This window comes from Sander lucioperca, chromosome 20, assembly GCF_008315115.2.
Source record: "Sander lucioperca isolate FBNREF2018 chromosome 20, SLUC_FBN_1.2, whole genome shotgun sequence".
Classification (NCBI taxonomy): Eukaryota; Metazoa; Chordata; class Actinopteri; order Perciformes; family Percidae; genus Sander; species Sander lucioperca.
This window is the reverse complement of record NC_050192.1, coordinates 19,536,780-19,554,093: the sequence shown is the minus strand read 5'-3', so window position 1 is coordinate 19,554,093 and position 17,314 is coordinate 19,536,780. Positions and strand designations below refer to the sequence as shown.

Below are 17,314 nucleotides of genomic sequence, written 5' to 3'. Positions count from 1 at the left end.
GAGGAGGAGGAGGTATAAATGCAGCAGAGGGGACAGAAGCTGCTGCAGTCAAACATGTTTCTCCTCCTCCTCAGGACGTCTGCTCTCGCTCTGCTCCTCGGCCTCAGCGCCGCTAACGGGACGTCCCAGAGAGGACTCAACGCCGCTGATTGGACGTCCCAGAGAGGACTCAACGCCGCTGATTGGACGTCCCAGAGAGGACTCAACGGCGCTAACGGGACGTCCCAGAGAGGACACACCTGCCGGGAGGAGATCCACTCCAAGCTGCTCCAGGACCTTCGGCGCCTAACCAAACAGCTGATCAACAAGCTGCCGGTGAGATCAATAACTCTGATCAGCTGTTTGTTAGCGTCGACTAAATATCAAGATTTAAGATTTCAGATTTATATTTACCATTTGTGCAGACACCAAACAGTCCAGGCACACATAGAGGATTGCTGTGCTGGCTCTTTGACTTTAAGTAGAAAGAGTTATAAGGGCAAAGAAAAGCACACCGACTAAAATAGAAAAAGATTATACAAGGAAAATAAATTAAAATTAAAATAAGTCAAAAAACACTTAGATACTATACAGAAGAGTGCAAAAAATATAACTCATGAATACTGTAACTGGAGGATACAACGACAACGGGGGATAACAGTCAGATCAAAACTTAGTTACAAACACTCAATTGTGTTTTAAGCCCCCAGCGTCGTCTTCCAGGCAGCGCAGCCTGGAAGACGACGCTGGGGGCTTAAAACACCAAACACGTTACAAGTCCAACAACACTTATTAAGTAGTCTGCTCAATGTTCGTTTATTCCCAATGAATGAATGAATGACAAGTTTCAAACAACATACAAAAGGATAAACAAAAAACTTTAAAGACAAGACACAAAAGTAGTTCATTATGAAAAAAGAAAAAGCAGGAATGAGCAAAATAAATAAATACTTTCGTCCGAAAGAGATTTGCAAGACGCAAAATGCTTTTCGGGTACTATCCTTTTTGGAAATGTCGATACCTTTTACATCTTTAATTACAAAAATAACCCTTTCAAAGTGTACAGCCCTATAACAACAAACTTCAAAAAACAAGTACGTCAGGAAGAACTTCTGCTAATTTTTAGGTTATTTTTAGGTTAATTTGACCCGTTTTCAATGTTTTTTATATCAGAAATATAGGTTTATTTCAAATTGCCCAAAAATAACTTGGATGCATGGATGTATGTTGTATGGAAGCCATACAACATTCTTCACAGGTAAAATTAATGATTACTTTCATTGCATTTTGGGTGTTTAAATGTTATAGCATTTGAAAAAAATTTTAATTTGAATGGTTAAAAAACAGCATCTGGACTAAACTTTGACATAAACCAGTCTGTGATCCACTCAACATCCGCTGATCTTAACTATTAGTCAAAATAATTCATAATTTCTGCTTTGTTTAAACTCGAAAAAAATGAGTTATAATATCATATAAATGAGGTTTATTGACCGTGATTAAAATAAAGTGTTGATATAAGTGACAAAAACGTCGGAAAAAGCGCCAAAAATTCAAGTTCATGGTCGACAGGAAGACAACATGAGGGTTAATCAAAGATGAGTTATACCAATTCTTGATTGTCTGCGAATCGTTGAGTTACTATACCCTGAATGAAGGATCAGTAACTCTTATTGATTATCCTGCCAATCATTACAGCAGTTTAAAGGAACACACAGACTTATTGGGACTTTAGCTTATTCACCGTCTCCCCCAGAGTTAGATAAGTCCATACATACCCTTCTCATCTCCGTGCGTGTTGTAACTCTGTCTGACGGCTCCATCTAGCCTACCTTAGCACAGATCCTGGAGGTAACCGGCTCCATCTAGCCTACCTTAGCACAGATCCTGGAGGTAACCGGCTCCATCTAGCCTACCTTAGCACAGATCCTGGAGGTAACCGGCTCCATCTAGCCTACCTTAGCACAGATCCTGGAGGTAACCGGCTCCATCTAGCCTACTGCTCCCAATAAGTGACAAAATAACGCCAACATGTTCCTGTTTACATGTTGTGATTTGTATAGTCACAGCGTGTACAAATAACAAGGTCACATGAGACACAGACATCTTCTAACTGTATACATACTGGGAACTATATTCTCAGAAAGGAGAAGCACTGCTACAACTCTCTGTTCCTCACCACAGGGCTTCTCAGGTGCTGCATTCATATCACTCCGCCCAAGTAGCAGAAGCAGAAGTAGCAGTGCTTCGCCTTTCTGAGAATATAGTTCCCAGTTTGTATACGGTTAGAAGATGGCTGTGTCTCATGTGACCTTGTTATTTGTACACGCTGTGACTATATAAATCACAACATGTAAAAAGGAACATGTTGGAGTTATTTTGTCACTTTTGTCACTAAGCTAGGCTAGCGCTGGGTGCGTCAGACAGAGTTACAACACGCACGGAGATGAGAAGGGTATGTATGGACTTATCTAACTCTGGGGGAGACGGGGAATAAGACAAAGTCCCAATAAGTCGGCGTGTTCCTTTAAGATCAATTTAATCTCGACAATAACACTTATTGCAGTGTTTACTGCAGTTTATGTGATTGTTACAGATTTTTAGACGAAACAGTTTCACATCCACATATATTACTTTATATATTCTTACTGATGAGTCATACAGTGAATCAGCTCGTAATCAGTGTCAGACAGGAAGTGAAACGTGTGAAAAGCTGCAGTTTTTAGACCAGATCAAAGCTTCTCATCAGATCAAAGACAGCTTACTTCACAGCTGGAGGAAGTATCCACTTTTTGATATAATGTTACAAATGAAGAATCTGAAATATAAGTCAGTCATTAATATGTGTCTAATGAGTTTGATATTTTTATCCACAGGAAAAAGAGAAATACTTGAGGGGACAGAGACTTCTGCCCAAGTTCTGCACCAAATGTTCTGAGGTCAGTAAACCCGTCTGTCTGTCTGAAGTGTGGTTGAATGAGCTACTTCTCCAAAGTCTGTGTGTTAGCTGCTGTAGATAATAGGGATGCACCGAATCCAGATTTTTGGGGTTCGGCCGAATACCGAATCCACTGGTTAAGATTCTGCTGAATCTGAAACCAAATACCGAATCCTCCACCCATCCTCAGTCCATTAACACAGTAAACACATTAATGAAGTAAACAACGTCCACAGCAGTGTATTTTTGTGACTGTCCTTCCTTTGCCGTACCTGAAGTTGCTGCATTTTGGCTGCTGTCTGTAGATTCCTTCATGCACAACTCGTATTCTTTCAGATGTTTCATACCAAATGTTGTAATAGCGGTGATGTTGTGTATAGTTTAGGGTCCTCGCCACCACCAGACTAATCAGCATTGCAGATTGAACATAGCTGGACTTGAATGGCCTTCTTTTGACTGAAAGTACTGCCAAACTACACTTTTTCTGCTCACAAGTTCCATTTTCACTTTCTCACAGCCTGCTGCATTGAACGCTCCACCTACGTAAACACCTTCCCGTAATCAACGGCGCCGTCATTACGTCGACCAGCGTAGCGCGCATAGTGCAAGCGTAGGGTTCGGTGGAAAAAAATTATTTGGTTCTGCAGAAACTGAACCCCGTCAAAAAGCCCAATATTCGGCCGAATCCGAAGCCAAATCCTGGATTCGGTGCATCCCTGGTAGATAACACAAAAAACACAGCGCTTTCAAGCCAGGGAGCGGAGTTCACTTCCCGGGGAAAACAAAATACTTTCACCCAGGAAACGCGCGTTCATTTCTTGGGAGTATTTTAATCCAAACCTCGATCTTTTTCCTAAACTTAACTAGATGTTTTGGTGCCTAAACTTAACTGTCGTCGCCGCATAATGCTCACTTTTTGTCGGCTAAACTCACCAACTGCCGCTGATACGACGGACAGCTCACGGAGCTCTGCAGCCGTTGTCACGTGACTAGCCGGCGGCCGCCTAATTTCGTAGGATATCATACAAATTGGTGTGTGTTAAGATAATTATTTATCAAGGAATGGACAGAATCACTGAAATTGTCTCAACGTTCGTTTACTTGCAAGTAGAGTCAGTTTTACAGCACTCACAGCAAAGTACAGAAAATGACTAACAAAAGCCTCCAACAGTAGCTTTTTTTTGTGAGTAAAATACAGTCATAATACAAAAGGCGATGTTGTCTCCCATCTCTGGTCAGGAAGGGCATCTCTTCCTCCTCAGGAGCACCCCATGCCCCCCCACAAGGTCAGGAAGTGGCTCCCATGATTTATCTCATGAGAACGTCAGCAGTATTTTGCTTTGATTTTAGACACCTAAAAACATCTATATCAGTTTAAGCGTACGCTATATTTAGAATATTTTCAGCCCTTAACGACGGGACAGTCATTTTACCTGGCAGAACACGGAAGTTGCTGCTCTACCATCTATCTGCCTCCATCAGTAAGTTAGTTTGTGTCAGTGTGTGACTTTGGTGTTTTTAAAGGGTTAACAACAAACAAACAAAGGCAACATACAGCATACAACCCACTTAACAAATATGCAAACTATCCCGTTAATCTGTCTGTAAAATCATCTTAAGTCAGTGTCTTGCAGGATAAAAAAGGCGCATGCAGTATCATCTTTGTATTTCTGGTGGGAATTTAATCACTCTTTGAATGGAATCTGGTGCTGGAAAGAAAGTGTTAAAGTGAATCTTACGCTGAGGTTTCTGCCTCCAGCCATGATGGTGTCCGCTCGGTTTACCTCAACCACAACCACACGTTTACCATCTCGTACACATACCTGTCCAGTTGAGCGTACAGTTTGGATTCCAAAAAGGAAGTATTTCAGTTTCCTCAAAATAATTCAGTTATTTTGGTGTACCCCACAGGGTGTTTGATTTATGATTCATGCAGAACACGTTTAATGTCTTTATCTGTTTGTAGAGGTAATATTAGTCCTGATTCAGTGGAGCGTTAAGCTTCTGTAAGTCTACTGTTTTTCTCATAGAGGCTCTTTGTCCATATTAAAAGCTAAACGGGCAACCACGGTACTAGGAAGTTTGAACACCTTGTTATTTTATTGAACACTTTAAAGACAGCTTCCAAATACAGACCATCATTGGATACATTTTTGTTGAATGCTACCAAAATAATCATTGTTTATCTTTGATAGAATGACTCAGCGTTTACATTTTATTGCCCAGTACAGTAGTAGTTACCCATTAGGTTAAATTAAAGCCATAAGACTGAGGAAGTGTGTAACCGGCTAAAGATATAATATTTAAGTTTTCCGCATTAAAATGTCTAGAAAGGACTAGTGCTATGTTCTGTATGTTGTTTAGTTGTGTGCTTACATTATCTCAAATGTTTCCAACAATGTTCAAACCCAGAGAAATATGTAATTTTATTCCCAGTAATGCTCCGTTACATTTGGTCGTCTGTTGGTGGCGTTATATCCCCTTTGTGCATGCATCAGCGTTGTGGTCATCTGCCAGAAGCTGACATAAACTGACTTTTTATCCAGTTTTAGGCCACTTTTTTTGTTTTATATTTGAACCGATTGATGGAGTTTAGTCATTGGATGTCTGGATCTTAAGTTATCAGAGAAACGAGCTGAGCAAACGTTAGCCGCAGCCACTGAAGGAATCCTAACCAGGAGAAACTGACGGCCCTTAACGGCAGAAAATGACTTATTATTATAAATGTCTCTGTAGCCTTAGTAAGCTTAGATTTATTTTTCATCAGGACATTGAAATGAGGTCCTGAAAAAACTTTATTTTCAGTTTAATGTTTTTCAGAAGCATACGGTGGCCATGAAGTGCAAAACATGACAGAAAATCGCACAACACAACAGCAAATCCCACAACACGACAGCAAATTACACAACACGACAGCAAATCCAACAACACGACAGCAAATCGCACAACATGACAGCAAATCTCACAACACGCCAGCAAATTACACAACAGCAAATTGCACAACAAGACAGCAAATCCAACAACACAACAGCAAATCGCACAACAAGACAGCAAATCCAACAACACAACAGCAAATCGCACAACAAGACAGCAAATCCAACAACACGACAGCAAATCCAACAACACGACAGCAAATTACACAACACAACAGCAAAATCGCACAACACGACAGCAAATTGCACAACACGACAGCAAATCCAACAACACAACAGCAAATCCCACAACACAACAGCAAATCCCACAACACAACAGCAAATTGCACAACACGACAGCAAATTGCACAACACGACAGCAAATTGCACAACACGACAGCAAGTCCCACAACACAACAGCAAATTGCACAACACGACAGCAAATTGCACAACACAACAGCAAATCCCGCAACACGACAGCAAATCCCACAACACGACAGCAAATTGCACAACACAACAGCAAATCCCGCAACACGACAGCAAATCCCACAACACAACAGCAAATTGCACAACACGACAGCAAGTCCCACAACACGACAGCAAATTGCACAACACGACAGCAAGTCCCACAACACGACAGCAAATTGCACAACACGACAGCAAATCGCACAACACGACAGCAAATCGCGCAACACGACATTGAGGGATTTGCTGTCGTGGTTTGCACTTCAGGACCACTGTAGAAGCAGAATAAAAACAAGTTTTCTATGCTTTGCTGAACAAAAAGTAAACTATTGAGCTAAAAACAAGCAGAATCCATGGTGCGGTGGGTGTGATGTAAACGTGCTCCCTCTCCTTCTCAGCATGTGATTGGCTGGCTGGAGATGCGGGAAGTGATGGACGTGTACCAGAGGAGTGTGTTCAGCAGAGAGGTGGTCCAGGAGCTCTTCCCCATGCACTACAACAACCTGCTGTACCGGCTCCAACACACACTGCAGCACTGTGTGAGTACACAGCTGTAAACACACACACACACACACACACACACACACACACACACACACACACACACATACACACATGCTCAGAAATACACACAGAAAACAAACACACACTCACTAATGTGTTTTTGTGTACTTTGTGTTCAGGTTTCTTCCTCTAAACCTTCAAAATGGTTCAAAACCATCAATAACCTGGAAAGAAAAATGAAAAAGGTAAATGTATACATATTGTACTACTACTAAAATAAAGCTACGAAAAGTAATGCACTGTAATTCGTATTTATTCCACATATTTTTTGCTGAATGCACAGCATTCTCTGCTTCTGTATAAGAGGCCGAATATCTGTGTAAAAAGGAAGTCGGGGTGGATGTTTTGGTCCTAAAACGCAGGGCTTTCGTGTCCCGGAAGAAGTTACAAGGAAACCGCAAGACTGACGTTTGTGTGTCGCGTGTATTTGTGTTAATTTCTTTGAAGTACTACTTTTAACCAAAACAACAATCTTTTTTCTTAATCAGAATCAGAAAAGGATTTATTGCCAAGGAAAACTTACAAGGAATTTGCCTTGATTGTTGGTGCATAGATAAAGCATATTGGACATCAGTATGAAATAAACAATAAATACAGAAACAAACATGTACAAAATAGTTGTTTAACATAAGAAAAAAAGAGGCTGAATGGTTTGGTGCAGAATGTGCAAATATATATAGTTGTTAACTAGTTGTTTTGGTGTCTAAACTAAACTTCCGTCGCTGCAGGACAGTCATCTTTTGTTGACTAAACTTAACTGTAACGGCGGCTGAAACGACCGTCACCGTGCGGTGCTCTGTACCTGGCTCACAGTCACCTTTTCTCAGCTAAACTTCGTCACATGACCAGCCGGCGGTTGCTGTAATTTCCTAACATAAGGCAGATAACTTCTGTGTGAGTAGCCGTGTAATAAGGTAGAGCGAGCCGGTCATTATTGCGAATTGAACCCGTTCTTTTAACCCTTGTGTTGTTTTCCATTGGACTGTTCACTCGTCGACGCTTTTATTCCTTTTTTCTAGGCAGTTTTTTCAATGTTTTGGGCGTTTTTTTGCCATTTTACACTTCTTTTTACTACCATGTATAAACACCACTAACACCAACTCATTGCTAGTTTTGCACTTTTTGGATTTCATGGTCAAAAAACCTCATTTATTAAAGAAATGATACCTAATCCTTGAGTTTAAAAAAGCTGAAATTATGAATTATTTAGACTAATATTAAAGGAGGGACAATCACAGAAGGGTCAACGTTCAGTCAGGATACTGTTTCGAAACATTTCAATTTATTTTTCAAATGCTAATAAATTTAACAAAACACCCCAAATTCAATGAAAGTAGAGATCCGATCTTCTGTTGTACTTGTGAAGCGCGTTGTGTGGAATCTTCTGATATAGACATTTAGAAAATGGGTCAAATTTGACCCAAAGACAACACAAGGGTTAATACATCTGTGAAGCCTTCAGGCTGGGTCCTTCATCAGTCAGTCGGGGGTTGGGTATCCTTCGAAACGATTTGATAGCGGTACTAATACCAATACCTTGACTGACACCAGTTCCTGAATGATACCAATTTTGTTGAATCCATTTTTTTTTTTTTTTTGAAGATTAAGATTTTTGGCATTTTAGGCCTTTATTTGACAGGACAGCTTAGACTTGAAAGGGGAGAGAGAGGGGGATGACATGCAGCAAAGGGCCGCAGGTCGGAGTCGAACCCGCGGCTGCTGCGTCGAGGAGTAAACCTCTATATATGGGCGCCCGCTCTACCAGGTAAGCTACCCAGGTGCCCTGTTAAATCCGTTTTAACAAAAAGAAATTACATTACGGCACACATCTTTTAATCTATGTTTTTGCTCCTACTACGTGATTTCTAAACGACGAGGCATTCAAGTACTTGATACTAAGGAGGAAATTCGGTCGCTTCCTAAAAAGTATTGAATTCGGGACCGAGCCCGCTCTAATTCGCAATAATGACCGGCTCACTCTACTTATATCCCTCTCATAATTCATCCATCAACAGTCTTATCCCGCTCTGGGTCAGGGGTTAGTAATATAATATACTTTATTTCATGTTTAATACCATGTTCTGTCCCATTAAAAATATATTACTTCCTGTTCCTGCAGAGGAGGAGAGACCAGACAGCGCTGAAGGCCGTCGGAGAGTTCACCTACGTCCTCCGATGGATCGATGAGCTGGCTCAGCACCACATCCTGTAGATCTTCATCATCTTCCTCATCTTCATCACCTTCGTCATCGTCATTATCATCATCTTCTGTTTTTATTTTGAAAATCTGTTTGTTTTTGTTTTTCTAAATGAGTTAAAATTAGATTTTTGCAGCACAAACTTTTTTTTTTTTTATTTATATTTTTTTTACCTTATATTTTACCAGGAATATTCCCATTGAGCGAGTCTGGGCCGAGACAGCAGCACAAAAAGTTTCAACGTAAAAAACAAACAAACGACGGACTTAGACAGCAAATTACATCAAACAATCAATGATCAGAGTTCAGAAACAGGACATGTGCATTCAGTGGTCAGAAAGTCACTTAATCCTGTTTTTAAAATCACCCATGCTATTAAAATAATCTAGTTTAAGGTAGTTTATATCCACGTATATACAGTAAGTTCCACTTCCAGGATTGCTTTGTGTTGGCTCCGGTGGATTTGTGAGGACTATGGTTAACTGCTCCTCAGATCTCTGCAGGGTAAATCCAGACAGCTAGCTAGACTATCTGTCCAATCTGAGTTTTCTGACTAAAACAACTTTTGAACGTACACATGTTCCACCAAAACAAGTTCCTTCCCGAGGCTATTTTGCAGCGGCACCGTGGCTCCGTCCGGCACTTAGCACCGCCTAGTGATGCTAGTGACGCTCTCTGACCTTTTTTTTCGAACAGAGAGCGCCATCTAGTGAGCTCAGAAAACAAAGACAGTGGTTCGCGAAGCATCATTTGACCATCACTAGTGCCTAAGGTTGGGTACTGAAACCCGGTTCCACTATGGAACCGGTTCCTACGCAACCGGTAGGAATCGGACCGGATTAGAACGCAAATTTCGGTTCCTCATTTCGGTTCCTCTTAATGTGTCGACTGAAATATTTTCCCTCTGTCAGTCCGAAACGGACGTAAAAATATCACACGTTCTCTTTCTTATTATATATTATAACTGTCAAGTACTTTAAAACTTTAATATATTGTTACATTTAAATCATTTTCAATTTTTTTTAAAAAAACTATAAAAGAGCCTTTCTTTGACGTCATTTTTTAGTTTTTCAAGAATCGGTTTAGGAATTGGAATCGTTTTAAAAGTACCCAACCCTACTAGTGCCGCCCAAGACGATTGTGATTGGTTTAAAGAAATGTCGATAAACCAGAGCATGTTTTTCTCCCGTCCCAGAATGCTGTGTGGACTAGCCAGACCCTCCTCCGCAGCGCTGTGGAGGAAGGTCTGGCAAAGCGAGGCTTAGTGACGTTGTAGTTCACACCAAGATGACGGAGCATAATCTTTAAAAGCACTTTCACCAAACACCCTACGGGTTCGAGGAATGACGTACATCACCTGTCCGTGACTGAAGGTTGCAGCTACCAGTAGTTTTAGAGAACTAGTAGAGAACATAAATAAGGACGCAGTTTGTGCAATATGGCGTTGTAAAGAAAAATATATACCAGGGGGAAATTATCAGCTGGACTGAATGTTTTTCTATATTTTTTCTCCTCAATTTTCAGCATCAACTCATCTCTCCTTGGGTTGTATCGGGACACGTAACTTTCAGATATTTACGGACCCAAAAGTCAACTTTACAGTCTGTTAAAACTGTTACTTTGAAAAACGTTGTTACTTTTTTTACATAGCAAAAAATAGGTCAAAACTGACAACAATGAGACTGAATCATTATTTGCACCATTATCCTCCACAACAAGGCCTTGAATCTTAATTCTTTAAAGTATTGATTTGTGTTTTGAATGTTTTACATTTGTATTAACGTAGCTTTATTTACAAAATATTTATTACATTTGAGTATTCACTTAAAAAGTGTTAAAATGACTTGAAACTTTAATATATGAAGGAAGATATTTTTATATGACTTATTGTTGAAGCTGTATTTATGTGAATTTGTCAGATTTCAGATTCCTATTGAAATAAACTAGACTTTAAAATGTACTGTTGGCTGGTGTTGGTTTCTAATCGGTACGTGTTGTCTCCCTCTGCTGGTCTGGATTCAGTACAACACATCAACATTAACTTTACATTCATTTAGCTGATGCTTAAAAGCTTTAGTGCATTCAAGCCGTTGCCAAATGAGTTGCTACAAAGCTAATTAAGACTATCAGCTCCACACAACTCTCTCTATATGTCTCAGTATGACTATGTTCAGAAGATTTTGGCATCCGGTGACTATTTTGAAGTTGCTTTCACACCTGAGCAGTTTGGTCTGTTCTAGCCGAACCTCGGAAAGTCCGGTTTGTTTGTAGCGGTGTGAAAGCTTATTTGAACTCTGCTGCGGACCAAACAACCAAACTCTGGTCTGCTTGAAAAACAGGAGGTCTCGGTTCACCACCAAGGGCTCTAGAGTTCGGTTCACTTTAGGTAAGAATGCAAACCAACCCATATACAGGAAGTGAAGCAAAAAACAGAGCACTTACTGGCCTGCAGTTTCAACCTTACACACAACTTATGGACTTGTATATGATTTAAAGCTTTAGTGCATAACTTTTTGATATTAATGAACGTTTGTTACATTCAAGCCGTTGCCAAATGAGTTGCTACAAAGCTAATTAAGACTCTCAGCTCCACACAACTCTCTCTGGATTTCTCAGTATGACTATGTTCAGAAGATTGTGGCGTCCGGTGACTTTCCCGCGCAGAAACTCGAGTGACGATAATGAGCTCTTCTGAAGAGTCCATCATGTTTTTTTAATCCTCCTTAATTCCTCATGGAAGGCTTGTATCATGTGGACGCGCAGACAGTTTTGTTGTCAGTACTTAGGGGGCGCAGAAACGACGCACTATACCTTTAAGAGCAGGGGTCTTCAACGTTTTTTAAGCCAAGGACCCCTTATCTGAGAGAGGGACGGAGCAGGGACCCCCTACTACATGTTTTATCAAATTAAGTTGCATATTTAACTGGGCCTACAGTAAAAGCCTAAAGCCTTTATACATACATTTTTACTGCATAGAAAACTAAGCTATACAAATAATAGTTAGTATGATTTTATAAATCATGTTTTAAAACCTCACTGATGGGTCTTTTTTTTTCAGAAATAGGCTGATTTAAATTTGTTAATAATATGTTGGATTCATTGTGGCCGGGTTGGCTCAGTGGGTAGAGCAGGCGCACATATACGCAGAGGTCCAGGGTTTGATATGTCTTCCCCCCCATCGCTCTCCCCTTTCTCACCTAGCTGTCCTATCAAATAAAGGTGGAAAAGCCCAAAAATGTAATATATATACATATATATATATATATATATATATGTATATATATGTGTGTGTGTGTGTATATATATATATATATATATATATATATATATATGTATATATGTATATATATATATGTATATATGTATATATGTTGGATTCATGTTAAGACATTTTAATTTTTTTAAAAAACTTCAAAACTTCAACTTCAAAAGTTGCAAAAGAAACTCCCTTCATTCATTTTGCCAAAGTATTTTTCTGTACTGAAAAAAATTACTTTTTTTAAATTAACAATATTTTGGATGCCCCCGTGCAGTAACTCGGAGGACCCCTTATGGGTCGTGGACCCCATGTTGAAGATCTCTGCTTTAAGGAAAGGAGGCGTACAGAAAGGAAAGAAAGAAAGGTACAGAAAGGAAGGGAAGGAAAGAAAGGAAAGGGGGAGGAAATTAAAGGAGAAGAAGATACAGGACAGAAACAAAGAAGAGAAAACGAGAAAAGAAAGGAGAGGACGATGAGTGGAAACAGGAAGACGGGAGAGAAAGAAAGGAAAGATTTTGTCTCCTAAATCTAAAATGGATTCTGCAGTTTGAGGTTTCAGGTCAGAATTCAGTTAGAGTTTGTGGAAGAATTAAGAATTAAAGGAACAATTCGCCCAAAAAACCAAAACTGAGTCACAATCCGCTCCTTTACCTGACAGTGGAAACTCGTCGTCAGGGCAACCGTTGAAACCCACAGATCTCCGCCCCCACGTGATGACACAACACTGAACTGAACGCATCATCATCGGCATCATACTGCTGAGTCTGCTCCAACTGCAGCTGAGTCATATTATTCCTGTTCAATATATTTTTTTAAAAAGCTTGCCAAAGCAAAGTACAGTTGCTTTCACACCTGCCTCGTTTAGTCCGTTTAAAACGAGCCCTGGAGCGTTTCCTCTGATAGTCCGGTTGGTTTGTGTTGAAGTAGAGTTTAGATTCTCTGTCCGAGCCCGAACCGGCCGGTTATTTTCCGCCACTATCCTCGGCCCTTGATCAAGAATTTGTGTTTTTTTAATCATTACTTTATTAGCCTTATTCGATGGAGAGAAAGCTATGCCTCTCCAGCTTATCCCGTAGCTCTGGGTAGGCTACATGTCCTGCACTGACTTGAGTGTGAGGTAAACTATACTACATCGTGTCTCCCCTCTGCAGGACTGTTGTCGCCCAGTGCGTCAGCATGCAGACCGTGGAGAAGGACAGTATTAATTAGGTGATGGAGACCAGAAAGTCTCCTATATGGTCCCAGGGCTTTGACTATGTTGCTGCCTTGATCTGTTACCCACACTATTCAGCTGAGGGAGCTAGGGTCGAGGTATTTTTTTTTACGTTTCTTCATTCGGATCCATTTGCGATCCGTTCCAGTCTGAATAAACTAACAGCAGTTTACATGCTTCGTCCTTGTTGTATTACCGGTATTCATTAAGATAATTCTAAACAGACTTCTGTAGTTCAAACAACTCGGAATTGTAGTTGAGAACGTCAGTTATAACGGCCCACGGATTAAAAAATTGGTTCTTGCTGCTCCCGAATTTCAAAACAGACTCTAACGGCGTCTCGTTCTGAATACGATCTCGTATTTTACGAAAATAGTTCACCGAAACGTGTTTCTGACAACATTTTAAGCGAGAAATAGGCCATACAGTTGCTGAATCTGTCTGTTTTTTTGATTGACAAAGGTCAGTTTAAAAGATTTTTGTCAGATTTTGAGTGGCGCCGAGCCGACCGCTCCTCAGGTGGCGTGCTGCTGCTGCTGCAGGTCACGTCACGTGCAGAAATGTCAGGTGGGAGAGATGAGGAAGGCTGTAGAGATGTCAGGTGGGAGAGATGAGGAAGGCTGCCCGGAGTTGGAGGATGCTCCAGCGTCGTATATAGTCTGGTGTGTGGGAACATTTTGGATTTCATGTTACCTATGATGACAGCGGAAATAAACAATAGATAGAACTGCCGCTGTGTGCATGTATTGTGCAACATGCATTCAATATGCTAATTTTAGCTATATATCATATGCTGAAGTATATTTCTGGAGTGTTAAAGATTAAAAGAAAAAATAACATGAACCGTACAGAACGGAAAACCGTGACCCTAAAACCGTGATACGAACCGAACCGTGGGTTTTGTGAACCGTACCACCCCTAGTGATTACGAAACATGCTTCCCATTTAAATACATTAAATTAAAATTCGTAATCACCACACGAAAAAAAACTACATAATCGTGTCCTGTTCACGAATCAATAGATTCAATAACGTAACAATTTCACGAACTGCCATGAGACTGGGCTGGTCCTTCACTCGCTGTCTGTCAGCTGCTCATTGTTCGTCTTCTTCTAAAACATTAGAAACACTGAAGCACTGTCGCTCCATTATTTCTGAGACCAGAAGTGTCAGCGAGCGTCTCGATCAGTGTCTGGTGTGTTTGACAAAGTGCAGTATGAACGCGTACTGAACCAAATAAAAATAAATTAAAAAATGCAATAATGTTGCAACGAATCGCACCGAGTCCACCGAACTACAGGTGTGAAAGCGCCCTAAATGAGCTCCTTTTTAGCCTCTATAGCTCCTAGATTTTTGTTTTTTTGTGACTCCTTTCCCATTTGGTTCAGCCGTTTTTCATCAATAAACTCCGATATTTAGACCCAGTCTTATAAATATAAAAACTTTTCATTTACTTTTGGAGCGTGTCTATGTTCCCCTCTTTGTATGAGACTGGGGAACATAGGACCCTTTTTCAAAAAAAGGGTCCTATGTTCCCCGGTCTGTTACTTTTTCCACCATTACTGCCAAATTCCATGTTAGTTCAATCAGGTTCAATCGTAACCCTAACCCTAACCCTAACCCTAACCGGGGAACATAGGACCCGGGGAACATAGGGATGACCCCTTTACTTTTATTTTCAAACGGGACTAAAACCCGCCCTGTCCTGGGTCACAGTCCTGTGTTTGTTTGACCCACCTGACACCTATATGTCCAAAGAAAAGGAAAGGAAAGAAATGGAAAGTACAGAAAGGAAGGTACAGGAAGGTACAGAAAGAAAAGAAAGAAAGGAAAGGAAATAAAAGAAAAGGTACAGTTAGGAAAGGAAGAAAGGAAAGGTGAGTGGAGTATTTTTTTGTAAGTACTTTTACTGCAGTAAAGGATCTGAATACTTGTTCCACCTCTACCACCCAGCAGCTGTTGGTGAACAATTAGCTCAGACGTTAACTGCTGCTGAAACCACAATATCTCCATTTGGCTCTTCCAACCATTCTTTTCTTTTCATATACACATTTTATTTTTCAAAATCCGTATATAGCTGTCCGCAGTACAACATCTGATCACATGTTGCCTCGACGGGGTCAGAGGTCAGAAGTCAGAAGTCAATGAGGCTGAAAGGATTATCCAATCAAAGTGGGTTCTGTGAAGGCAGGTGGGAAAATTCAACCCTGCACCACACAGAGGAGGATGTGGTGTGTGTGTGTGTGTGTGTGTGTGTGTGTGTGTGTGTGTGTGTGTGTGTGTGTGTGTGTGTGTGTGTGTGTGCTTTGACAGTTGGCCCACAGGGTTTAAGACTTCTAGGAAACTACACAGTGGTGATAGTTTTAAATGTAGGAGACGACCACTTAATTCTAGTTAATACGTGTGTGTGTGTGTGTGTGTGTGTGTGTCAGACTGGCATCAATGATTCCTCTGCTGTATCAAAGGAAAAAAACTTAAAATGCTACTTGAGCATTTCAGATTTTACTCATGAAATCATTTGATACATCTTCGTCACAGGATGTTCAGTTCATGCAAGAAATAAGCTGTTTGGTTATGTTTGAATAAAACAACATTGATTTGAATTTGTAGCTGCACAATGTTAACTTTCTATTCATATTAATTGTTTTTGTTCTGTAAGTAAATGGCATGTTTTTGTAATGTGAACAGAAGTCACCGTGGAGAATTCAAGTTACAACTAAAGCATACAACAAGTCCTCCAAACCATACAACGATAGAGGTTGTTTATTCCTACCCTCTAAATACGACCCACAGGAGCGTTTTCCGTCCTCGTAGCTAATCCAGAGAAGGTAATGGTTTTGGGCTTTAATTGCCTTTATTTATAGGACAGATTAAGTCAGGAAAGTGGGAGATAGATGGGGGATGACATGCAGGAAAGGACCGCAGGTCGGAACTGAACTCGCTGCCGCTGCGACAAGGACTGAGCCTCTGTACATGGGGCGCACGCTCAACCAGGGGAGCTACCCAGGCGCCCCATGGTTGCATTTTTAAACAGGTTTGTTAACGAAACGGTCGCAGTTTGGTTAGGTTTACAAAAACGACTTAAGTTTAGAAAAAGAAGTTTAAGGGGGGTTTAAGTTGTCTGCCTTCCTTTTTTCAAACTAATTTCTCGGTACGCTGGTGAAGATGTGTCATATCTTTCAGGGAAATTTGATACCAGAAACAGAAACAGAGATGAGCCTCTCCATTATATTCTGTGGTCACTCCACAACAGCGGCGAGCTGGGAAAATTTGAGAATTGTCGAGTCAGGAAGGAAGCAGCCAATTTAAAATTACAATATTTTTAGCTGCTAGAGCTGCTACCCCCGCGACCCGTTACCGGATAAGCGGAAGAAGATGGATGGATGAATATTTTTAGCTGTACTTGAGCTGTGCATTGTGCAGATCTATAATGTAGAAAAATAGAAATATTAGAATATTCATATCTGGTCTGAATTGAAGGCCAAAGCTAGTTTATCGGGGAATCCCTAGAAATGATCTTTCTGCTCATAGCAATGGTATTTCTGCCCGCAGGGATGATTCAGGTTTCGTTGCGCGCCTTGTGGTGTCGTTTCCACTAGCAGTGATGATGCACGGATGCTTCTTTATGCTGCAATGACATTTCATGAGTAACACTTTTACCTCAAGCAATCATAACTCCACCTGCGTAGAGCCCACAACGGTGAACACATTTCTTCCAGATGCAGTGATGATTCTACCAGCCTTGTTTCTGCGCTAGATTGCCAAAAGCATGTGGACAAACGAACA

At 40.7% G+C, this 17,314-nt stretch overlaps 1 protein-coding gene across 1 annotated transcript; it reads left to right on the top strand.

Moving 5' to 3' along the window:
• On the top strand, positions 1-9,536 carry LOC116047944. Its single transcript, XM_031296992.2, has 5 exons — positions 1-315; positions 2,856-2,918; positions 6,693-6,833; positions 6,978-7,043; positions 8,978-9,536. Exons 1-5 carry the CDS (start codon positions 19-21, stop codon positions 9,068-9,070), a joined length of 660 nt encoding a protein of 219 aa, XP_031152852.1. The 5' UTR covers positions 1-18; the 3' UTR covers positions 9,071-9,536.
• Positions 9,537-17,314: the final 7,778 nt, after the last annotated feature.